General features: G+C 39.4%; 1 protein-coding gene across 1 annotated transcript in view; it reads left to right on the top strand.

The window, feature by feature from the left end:
- The window catches only part of LOC126187853 (cilia- and flagella-associated protein 157), a 171,377-nt gene that overhangs the window by 93,773 nt on the left and 65,431 nt on the right, over window positions 1-12,173 (top strand). Inside the window, exons 6-7 of the mRNA XM_049929168.1 lie at window positions 6,597-6,740; window positions 6,844-7,125. Of these exons, the coding sequence (XP_049785125.1) occupies window positions 6,597-6,740; window positions 6,844-7,125 (426 nt within the window). The remainder of the gene's footprint in view (window positions 1-6,596; window positions 6,741-6,843; window positions 7,126-12,173) is intronic.

Genomic DNA, 12,173 nt, shown 5'->3' with positions numbered 1-12,173 from the left:
TATTACATTTTCAAAAATTGATTTTTCATTCACATATCAGAGAATTTTATCTGTAAATTAATCAAAGGACTGATTTTATAACTCATGAAAATCAACAGTAATTTGACAAACTGTTAATATCCTTGTAATAAAATGGAATACATTTTCCATTTGGAAAAAAAGAATTCTGCAATTTTGGAGGTGTCTGCACATTTCTTTTGTCCATCAGTTATCAGCAAGTGCATTCGTATTTAACACATACAAAAAATGAAAATATTATGATATATATATATGTCATTATGTTCCACAAATATTATGGCTTTAATATGACATGAGGTATGAGGAACGCAACAAGAGGATTGAAAATTTTTGCCACAGCATGACTTAAACATGGATTTACCGATTTTCACAAGCAACCACTTTAGCCTTCAGGCATCCGAGCACACCTCCATGCCTAACATATACTTTCATTGTCACTAGTTTTTCTTATGAACAAAGGAGGTGATTCTCTATTGTGGGTTACAACCACCACAGAAATTAGTAAGCTGGTCAATTGTCACTTAACTTGTACAAGAGATGTATATCAACTGGAAATCAGTGAAGATCCAATGACATGAAATGATATTATTGAAATAACATTCAGAGATACTGAACTACATTGTAATGATCATGTCATGATTACTGAATATATGTGCTAGAGCAGGACTAGAACCGAGATTTCCTGTTTATTGTGGCAGTTGGCTTAATAGTTATACTACCTAATCATAGGTATGATACAAATTTTCATTTTCACTGTAGCCATCTGTTATTTCTGAACAAACATAGATGGTTCTCCATTCTAGAACAGGATCGCTATAGGAATGTATATGATGGAGGATTGAGGCTACCCTGCCACGTGGGATGTATTCCATTTGAATTAGCTTACCTGAAATGAATTGGATGGAATTGATGAGGATGAAACTGGTGAAGATGTAATGACATGAAATGATATCTGTGAAGACCATTCAAAAATGCTGGACTTGTAATGTATAGAATGACAAATGAAAATTGGTACCAGATGTGGACCTGTAACCACATTTTCTGCTTTTTGCAAGCAGTTGCCGTAACTGTTGGGCTACCTGAGCATTTCTCCAAGGCTGACTTAAACTTTCATTGTTGCTAATGTGTCTTTTTAGTTCCAAATGCTACAACAAAAGATTATCATATTTGAGAATGGTATAATTTTTTTTATTTATTGTGTTGAATTAATTACATTCATCCTCAGGGGAAACTGCCTTGATGTAGTACTGTCCATGCGGGCAAGGAGGTTTGCGTGTTCTGGATCCAGAGGACTAAGCTGGACAGGCCAATGGGGAGGAGCCAGACAAAGTGTGGCCCACAACAACCTATCGATATCCTGTATCCTATCCTATCCCTTTTTCCTTATCATTCTCAATTAAAATTATAGTATGAAAAGGGCAACGACTTGAGGAGCAGAAGAAGACAGCCCGTCATTTCAAAAGGAGATTTGGTGGATCTAAATGGTGTTCAAGGTGGATGAACCTTCTCACAACAGAGTGGCGTCTGTCCTCCAGTGAAGCAGCCACAAAAGGCATCTGATCCCAGTAGGGCGGCCTGATTACATCCTCTGGGGCTAACCACCTCAGTTGTAACCACACTACTGCAAATGTGGTAGCCAAAGTTGAAGCTTCGGCTTGTGAAGCAGTCATGAAGCATGTGATAATTACAAATATACCCCAGGGGGCTAATCCCTCATTGACTCAGGTCAACGTAAGCAGGATATCGAATTCTGGGAAGCCTGCATCAAGTGCGAAACAAAACTGCAAACTTACCAGTACCTCAAAATCCAATCTAAATCATGGACACAAAATCAGACCAAAACAGACTTTTAAAATGAGAACCATAAACATACAGACAATGATGAAAGTGGGCAAGCTAAAGCAAGTTCTTGACAGTATGAAAGAACTTGGGATTGGCATACTGGCACTACGGGATACAAGATTCAGGGACAAGAGCACAACGGAATCAGAGGGTTGTGCAATTCTGAAAGGGAAACCCGGAGTTGGGGGGGGGGGGCAAAGCAACATTTTATGTTTGGCACAGCCTTTGAAGTAGACCGTAGATACCTGGATAGTATTACTGTGTGGAAGGGCATAAACGAGAGGTTGTCATATCTGACAATTAAAATAGGAAACAAAGCCTATACACTAGCAAATGCAAATGCACATGCACCAAGAAATGATAAGAACAAAAAAGACGAAGCAGGACCTGAACATTTTTGGTCCACTTTGGATAAGTTAGTGACAGACGTGGACAAAAGAGGTGTCACTATTATGCTAGGAGTTTTTAACATGCAAATAGGCACAGGAAGGAAGTTAAGAGGTCCTGTGGGAGATTATCCAGCTCACAAGAGAACAAACAAGAATGGTGAGAGATTAGTGGAGCTGTGTAGGAGACACAATATGCAAATAATGAGCACTCATTACAAAGCTAAGGCAAGCAAGAAAACAATGTGGTCAGCCCTGGAAACAGGATTGGGGAAAAACAGGTAGACCATGTAGCAATCCATGACAAGAATCACAGAGAGATTATGAATACAAAAGTGAGGAAACATAGCAGGATGAACTTAGATCACTACCTTGTCATAATAAAATGCAGATGGATACCCAACAGACCAAGGAAACATAGGACCATAAACACTCACAGAACTGACCTAGATCTTCTGAAAAAAAAAAACAACAGAGCAGAGTATGCAAAGAGAATGGTAGTTCAGAGTGATTGGAAGAGAGTGAGAGATATGATGGAAGAAGAGGCAGTGTAACTGGCTACTAACAACAACAAAAGGAAGCATGAGTGGTGGATGTATGTATGTGAGAATGTGGTCAAGACCAGGAGGAAAGCATTTATGAAATGGCAATTCTGTAAAAAGCAAGACGACTGGTTGAACTTCATGAATGCAAGAAAAACTGCTAGCAAAACGATCAGAAATGCCAAGAGAAGTAGTTGGAATGAGAAACTTGAAGAAAGAAACACAGCCTTCAAGAAACACAAATCACGAATCTTTTTCAAAGAAATGAAGAGCAGAATTAAAGGCTTCAAGGCAAAAGAACCCTTCATAATAGAACAAGATGGCACAATAAAAATTGGTGAGAAAGAGATGTGAGAGGAAATGGCTAGGTATTTTAGGGATTTGTTGAATGCAGAAGCATTGACAGTAAAGTGGACACACTTACATTCTAGTGACGAAAGTCAGGATAGTCTAGACAATACACCCACCAGGGCAGAAGTAGCAGAGGCAATTAAAAACCTCAAAAACAACACAGCAGTAGGCAATGATGGTATCTGTGCTCAAGAAATCAAGTGGGGTGGCCCTGAAATAGAAAGAAGTATGTACAGTATAATAGTGGATATCTGGAGAAATAAGAAAATACCCATAGACTGGAAAGAAGCCATTATAATACCACTACACAAGAAAGGGGACAAGAAAGTACTGGATAACCACAGGGGAATCTCTCTCTTAAACATAGGGTACAAGGTTTTGTTGAGAATCTTGCTGAACAGAGTTGAAGAACAACTGGGGCCAACAATAGGAGAGTACCAGTGTGGCTTTAAAAAAGGGAGGAACTGTACAGTACAGATATTGGGAATAAGAATGATAATAGAAGACAGACACAGGAAAGGAAAAGAGATAATAGTGACATTTGTGGACTTCCAAAAGGCCTACAATTCAGTTTCCAGAAGTACTCTGCTTATTGTGTAAGAAGATAGAGGAATGGATGCTACAACACACGCAATAATAAAGGAAATGTTAAGCGACAATACTGCCAGGATAAGGCATTGCAGTACACTGTCAGTCAGCTTCGAAATAAAAACAAGAGTCCGGCAAGGGGATGGGCTGTCACAAACTTTATCTAACCTGGTTTTGGACAAAGTAGTGAGACAGTGAAGACAACTAAATAGTATCATGAAGATCAAAGGTGTGCAAATAGGGTACAAGGTCAAGCGTAACGCAACAGTGGACTCCCTGGCATTCGCAGATGACATGGCACTCTTAAATGAGACAGAAGAGGCAAAGACAGCACTAAAAATTCTAGCCAAAACAGCAGAAAAGGTCGAACTTAAGGTTGCATATAAGAAGACCAAGACATTGAATACTGAGTCTGACTGGAAGATAGATGGCCAAGTGGTTGAGAAAGTTAACAGTTTTCATTAAATGGTGTAGAAGATTACTGGTGGCATACAGAGCAACAGTAGTGCAGTGGTCAGGGCACAGCTTTTGCAGAAGCTTTGGCATGTGGTGGAAATGACATATGGCAAGACAAATCTGTCACAGAATGCCAAATTGTGACATTACGCAGCAACTGTAAGAAATGCTACTCTGTATGCATCAGAAACGATCACACTCAGCAAGAGAGCTTGTATACAGTTGGAGAAGGAGGAGTGGAAAATTTTAAGAGACATATGGGGCACCAAAAAACATGGGTAAATCTGGATACACAGAACACGACAGGAACTGTATGAAAATGTTGAACCCATATCGAGCGAAATACAGAAGAGGAGATTATGATTTGTTTGGCACATATTGAGAATGGATGAGGAGAGGTTGACTAAGAAGATATGGAATACAACATGTCATACAGGAAACAACTGGGTGAAGGAAGGCAGAGATGACTAGAAATCTGTAGGAATAAAAGAAAGGAATCTGCAGGCAGTAGTACATGACAGGGAGAAGTATAAAGGGTTGGTGGGTGGTCACAGGTGTCTGGACACCAAAATCAAAGTTGTCTTAACAGAAGAAGCGAGAGAATGAAAAGGTATTGGGAAGAAAGATGATGTGCAAAACAAGCCACATGTGATCCTGAAGGGTCCTAATGAAGCAGAAGAACAATAAGAATCAGTTACATTGCAGGTTTAGCATTTATGACCAGTTATAATTGATATTGCTCAGTGTTACTAAATCTTCATAGAGTTCATCTGCACTTATTCTCTTCATTTCATTTTAATGAATGTAATTTAATTGATATTATTACTGTTGTAGAATAAGCTATGATCCTCCACCAAATCCATTCCCCCAGTGGTGCTACTCCCACATTTCCTGTGGGAGAGCCTCTGGCTTCAGTGTTTGGAAATAAAAGGATGCGGTAACAGTGGCAATGAAAATCTGATTCATCAGGCCTCTAGGTGTGCTGAGACAGCCAAATGGTTAAGGTGACTGTTCGCAAGAAAGAGTATATCTGGATTCTGGCTCTTAACTTTCATCAGTCACACCAAATTTCATTACATTGGTGTTCAGGATTTCTGAGTGTCCTTCACTTACAGAATTTCATTCAATTCATTCTTCTCAGTTCTACCTATTTCATATTAATGAAGCAGATTCAGTTCACACATATCCATTGTGGCAGTGTAATTCATGAACCTCCATCATATCCATTCCTCATTTGTTCCTACTGCAAAATGAAGAGCCACGTGGTCTCAGGTGCCTCATCACAGTTTGCACTGCTCTCCCATTGGAGGTTCAAGTCCTCCCTTGGGTATGGCTGTGTGTTGTTCAAGTAGTGTGTAAGCCTAGGGACCGATGACATCAGCAATTTGGTCCCATAGGCACTCACCTCCACCACCATTAAAATGAAGACCACGTAAGTTTGTTTGGAAGTAATAGGAAGAATCATAAGAAATGATGAAAATTTGTGTCAACCCTCAAGGCACACTCAGATATACTAATGGTTAATTTAAATGAGTGAAAAGCAGGAAATTCAGGTTCAAGCCCTGCCCTGGCTCAAATTTTTATTAATCAAAGCATGTCTTAATTTGAGATTGCAGAAATCAATTTATATAAATATTAAGTTTACTGCCAACACAGTAGCACTACACAAAACTACCATGTGAAAACCAGTAGCACCGCAAGCCATTTGTGTAATCTGTTCACAGCAGAAAACTATGTACCCTGTAGTGAACAATGTCTCTCAAAGTAACATAGAAAGTCACTAAGTTGAATGATTTTGTTGTCATCACCCACTTCTTTCTCCTGCAATTTGTATGGAAATTGTTTACATAGGTAATGCTGGTGCATTTGGAAACCATTCCATTCATTAAACATTGTCCACATAAATTGCACCAAGTTTAGTTGATTTGCTATAGTTTTCTTTCTTGTTGATTTTTAATTTCTTGCTTGCTATGATTTTGATAAAAGAGATAAACTCCACCTCTTGCAGTCAAGCACCAAAAGTGCATTTGCAGGGAGCCGCTACACTGTGTGGCCATTAACACTTAAAGGAAGGGAATAAATTGAGAGTTAAACATCCTGTCGACAATGAGGTCATTAGAGAAGGAGCACAAATTAAGATCAGGGAAAGATGGGAAAGGACATCAGGCATGCCCTAGTCAAAGGAATCATTTGCATTAAGTAGTTTAGGGAACCTAAAACTGGATGGTTGGACGGGAATTCGAACCATCATTCTCCCAAGTGCAAGTCCAGTATGCTAACCATTGTGCCACCTTGCTTGGTACTAATAATTAACAATTCAAGACCCTTTCTGTTTTGTGTGTGATAATTTGACTCTATATCTAAATGCATTTTGAGTAAGTGCTTGGTTATGTATTCAATGATGATGTTTCAGCTTGACAAGATGTTGGAGACCAACAAATACTTGAAGATAGAAAATGAAATGCTGAAAGAGAAAAATATGGACTTGAAAACAAAAATGAAACTTTATGAAGCAGAGAAACATCAAGCTCTCACTATGTGTGTTGAGCAACAAACAGTATGTATGATTAACATTTATGTTGTAAATTGTAATAAATATTTGAGAATAAGAACCAAATCAAAGTACTTTATCCTGTAACATTAATACTCATAATTACCAGCGGATTGAAACATTAACAAGCCAACAACAGAGAATGGAGCAAGAGAGAGAGAAACTGCAAGCAGAGGCAAATACTGCAGCCACACTCCAGCAAGAATTAAATGAGCTTGAGGAAGAGGTTAATGAGAGAAACAATCAGCTGAAGGCAACACAGCAGGAATTACAAAAGGCACTTAGAAAACAAAGTGAGCTAAATAATAAAATAGCAGAGGCTCAAATGTGGTCTGATAAGCTTGAAAATGTGCTGCAGAGTGCAGTTACTGCAATCAAAGAAGCTCTAATGGTAAGTAAATATTCATTGTAATTTGCCTTCTACTTAGTTTCAGTAGATATTCCTTTAGATCTATTACCTTCAATTAAAAATTATTGCAGTATTTAAGTAGATAGAATTGTTTATGATAAATTAACTTCCTTACTGACTCATGTAGTTCATGGCTATGTGCACACCTTTCTAATTGATGCCATATGGACTGCTTGTGTCTGATGTTGGTTAACTCTACTTCATGACTGATTTGAGTGTCCCTGTAGTGCATTGTTAATTGTTGTTGCTGGTGACAATAGTGATGATCTTTATAATGATTACGATTATGGAAGAAATGTGAGTGTTAAATCTGGAGCTTGTATATAAGCTACTCCCCTCAAATAGCATCAAGGAAACCAACAAGCTTACCAACCACATTCCGCAGGCATCATATCATGATCACCTGTGATTCCTCTGCTCCATAAAACACCGTGGAGAGGTCGGGAAATAAGTAATTTTATATCTCTGCTTCTATTTTATTTGTAACTCAGATTCTAGAGCTGAAGACCTTTTTCATCAGCAGAATCTGAAGTGGCTACTTTTGAACTGAGTTTCACTGTATAAATGTGTATGATAGTTTATTCTCAATGTTCTCTGCCCACCTACTCCCAGCGCATGGACAGATGAGGGGTGAGAGGTGGCACTGGGAGGTGGGGGTGGGGAGTGGACAAGCCATGCTTTCGTCATGTGGTACTGGCACTACAATGGAACTAGCCGCTTCACATAACACATCTGTGAAAGTAAAAACTGAACAGGAGCCTAACAGAATTCTTGAAATAAAAATTGACAGGTTCGTTTTGAATTATGGTGCTTATTGCTACTAATTCTGTATTCATACTCATATACAATTCAAAATTAAAAAAGCCAGTAGTTTTGAACTTAGAATATAAGTTATCTATAAAAATGATAAAATGTTAAACATTTAATTTCATTTATAAGGTTGAATTGTAGGTATGCATAAATCACTCGGAATCATTCTCATTACATTCTTCATCTGTGCATCATTCTATACTACTGATGCTCCTGTCTGATTCAGCAGGATCAAAAATGATTTTGTCTGTTGCAGGTACAACAATGTCATGCCTCCAGTAATCTTCTTCTAGTTGTTGAACCTTCCTAGTGTATCATTCTCACTTATCTGCAGCTACTGGCAGAAGGGTTTCACTGGCAATCTTAAGCAGGGAGTCATGCAGAGCTTCCTAAACAACCTTTTCCCTGCCACTCATTCCAGATTCACCACATTTAAATAACAATTATAAAGCACCAAGGAGACAATGATGTGGCCTTTATCTTTAGCTAGTTTATCAACCATGTATAACTTTTCAGTAAGTCTATGTTCTTAAATTAAAGAGAATCAAGCATGCTTCCTCACACTCTCATTGCAGGGGACATGCCCTTTTCATAGCAATTGCAGCCTTGTTCTGTCTGTTATGGTATGAAGCATTGTCCATCACTATGACTGCCTGTGGTGGAATATTTGAAAGAACCATATTCTCTTATCTCCTTTCAAAGATTTCAAAATTCATTTGACTATGTAAGTCAGCTTTTGTGGATTTAGCACAAAACTTTAGTTAGGTCTCCCAATGAACCCCTTTCTGATCAAACACTTCCAATAATAAGTTTTATAGAGGGAGTTCCTGTCCCAAATACCAACAACATCATCCTTGTATCTACATTTCTGTCTGATTACTGTCTATCTAGGTTTCACTGAGATAGATTGTTTCTGCGGCTACTTCCCTAATATGTTTCATTTTTATAATGAAACATAACCACAAATCAATAATATCTCCACATTCTAGCATTGAAGGTCCCTGATTATACACATTTTGCCTTGTGAATCCCATTAACAACAAAATATTACTCAGAGGTTCAATATATCAAGTCCAGTTGATCTTTTCCTTGAGTACTAGCCAAAGTTTCCACATAATGAGATCAGTTTTCTGCACCAAGGATATAAGCCCCAGCTCTCCTACTGGATTTTACCATGCAGTCCAATCACATTAATGTGACCACCATCTATGTTTGATGTCAGCATGCAATGACCACTCGCAGACAGCAGGTGGCAGCAGTAGCTGTGGAGGGTAAAAAAAGCATGCAGGGAGACATGGAAAACAGTGCAGTCACTGTCATAATGAGGAATGGAGCAATTTATCTGATGTCCAAAGGGGCATGATCATTGGCTTTGGGGCCAGGGGTGGAAGAATTTTGAAACAGCTAACTTTTTAAACTGTTCGCGTGCCACCACGGTTAAAATACATTGTGCATGGCAATATGGCACTATCCAAAACTGGTGCCGAGGCAACTCTTGTGTGCCATAGGTCATAAATGAGATGGGTCAACAACAGCTGCGGAGATGTGTATGGGGGAATAGACATGCAACTGTTGACCAGCTAACCACCCAGATGAATGAAGTAGCTACCAACAGTTCTCCTCAGTGGCCATTCAGTGAATGTTGCTGCCTATGGGCCTCAGTAGCAGGTGCTTGGTTCATGCACCCATGCTGACTGCCATTTGTTGATGACAACATAACAGGGTGTCCACTGATTGGCAACAGATGGCCTTTTCAGATGAATCACAAATTTATGCTCCATCGAACAGATGGCCGCTGGCCATGAAATGACAGATGTCATGAAATGTTTGAAAAGCAAATAGCCTGCAACAATTGTCAGAAGGGTCCAGGCCGGATGAGGGAGTGTTATGCTCCAAGGAAAGTTTTTGTCATTTGGAAAGGCACAAGGGATCAACACAGGTATGCATATATCCTTGGGGGCCATGTACCAGCCAAGAGTCTGTGGGACCTTGTTCCTCAACTACGAAACCTAGTACAGCTGGCCATGCTACTGAAGTCAGCATGGCGCCACACCCCTGTCACTACATTACAGAATCTCAGTGACTCTCTTCCTGCAAGTTTCACAGCAGTCTGCACTGCAAAAGATGGTTATTCAGGCTTCTGACGGATGGTCACTTTATATGTTCTTGTGGACTGTCATACATAGAATCATTAATATGTGACATGGTGATTAGATTAGCACCAAATGGTAAAGTGCATGCTGAACTGTTTTGGTAGTCACAATTTTCTTTAGCTGAAGGTATGCGAATTGCTAGGGCTTTTAAATGTTCTCAAGCAGCTCAGGATCCCATTTCTGTCTATTACCAGATATCAGAACTGTTGTTTCGATTGGAAAATGCCATGTGACCTAGTCCATCTGGTGATGAACTTGAAAAAATGTCTTGCAATCCAGATGACAGTGGAATGACTCCCAGATAGTTGTCATCTGAACCCAGTGCCATAAAAGTTTTTCTGTACAGCCTCAGTGAAACTTTTGCCAACTGCACAGCTGTCCTGGTTGTTTTTCTACACATGTTAGATGTTGCCAATATTATAAAGATGTCTGTCAACAGTACTTTCATCATGGTCATATAGCTGATGTTTATCAGTGCCGGCCATGCCATCAACAGTCAGATGTGCAGATACACATAAATGACATCACAGAGTCAAAGGTAGCACCATGCCACCTTTTGCTGTTCATGGCACTTGCATTTTATTCCTTTTTGATAGCATGGCCTTGGTCTCAATTATTAATCAGACTACATAATCACCAATTCGGATGTCCATCCTTAAAAACAGTAGCAACTAAACAGTGGAATTACGAGGTGTGGCTAAAAAAAAACTGGACTAGTACTGGTGAAACAATAAAACGAATGCAATAAGGCTGAAAGTCGCGTGGCCTGTCACGTGACTCTCGCTCCGCCTACTGCTCGAGTTTCATCTGCCTCCTGCACTCAGTCTGCCCGTGGCGTCTGTTTCAAGTAGTTGACGTTTTGTCTGTGCGTCGGAAAATGTTGAGTGTACAGAAAGAACAGCGTGTTAACATCACATTTTATTTCAAACTAGGAAAATCTGCAAGTGAAACGTTTGTAATGTTACAACAAGTGTACGGCGATGCATTGGAAAACTCCTGGTACTCCACGACAAAAAAAAGCACAAATGTCAAAATCGAAATTCAAGGCAATAATGATTGTTTTTTTTTTTGACATCAAAGGGATTGTGCACATTGATTGGGTATCAGAGGGACAAACAGTGAATCAGCATTACTACATTAGCGTCCTGGCTACCCTACGTGAGCGAGTACGGAGAAAACGGAACGATTTGTGGAGAAAAAAGTCATGGATCCTTCACCAAGACAATGCCCCAGCTCACAGTGCGTTGTCAGTGAAGACATTTTTGGCAAAACACAACATTCCCATCTTATAAAATCCACCCTACTCACCTGATTTGGCCCACTGTGACTTTTTTCTTTTCCCTAAAGTCAAGTCATCTTTGAAAGGAACTAGATTTGAGACTGTTGAAGCAGTAAAAGAAAAAGCGACGGAAGTAATGTATGGACTTAGCGAAAATGATCTGCAGCATTGCTATGAACACTGGAAAATTCGTATGGAGCGGTGTAGAGACCGAGGAGAAGAGTACATTGAAGGAGATAACATGAAATTGTAAATAATTGTAAATAAATGTTTTTTCCAGCATCAGTCCGGTTTTTTTCTAGCCGCACCTCGTATGGTCATCATGAAATGCAATTACTGGGCCAGATAGGTCCTGAATTAGTGTATAAGCAAATAACCAGAACACTTACTTTCTTTGTAGTAGCAGAACAATCAGTGGAAAATATTTTTGGCCTGGATGCATATACAGCCTTTGGGTTTTCTATCCACCACTCAGTCCATTCAATCCAGAATATCATTTCATGTGCAGAAATGAAATCTTTGTGTCCCCAATTTGCTCTCTTGTTTTCTCAGCCCTGGGAATGACTTCTAATTTTTTCACCTACATTACATTAAAAGAGTTGACAATACTGAAGTGTTTCAAAGTCTCAAGCCTGTCTCGTCTCATACATTTAGCCTTGTGAGATGAGGTTATAGTAGAACTGGATTCAGAGGCGGTGGTGTTATGGTGTGTTTTTCATGGAGGGGCTTGCACCACTTGTTGTTTTGTGTGGCACTATCACAGCACAGGTCTACATTGATGTTTTAAG

Source organism: Schistocerca cancellata, chromosome 5 (assembly GCF_023864275.1).
Source record: "Schistocerca cancellata isolate TAMUIC-IGC-003103 chromosome 5, iqSchCanc2.1, whole genome shotgun sequence".
Lineage (NCBI taxonomy): Eukaryota > Metazoa > Arthropoda > Insecta > Orthoptera > Acrididae > Schistocerca > Schistocerca cancellata.
This window is presented reverse-complemented; position numbering and strand designations above follow the sequence as displayed.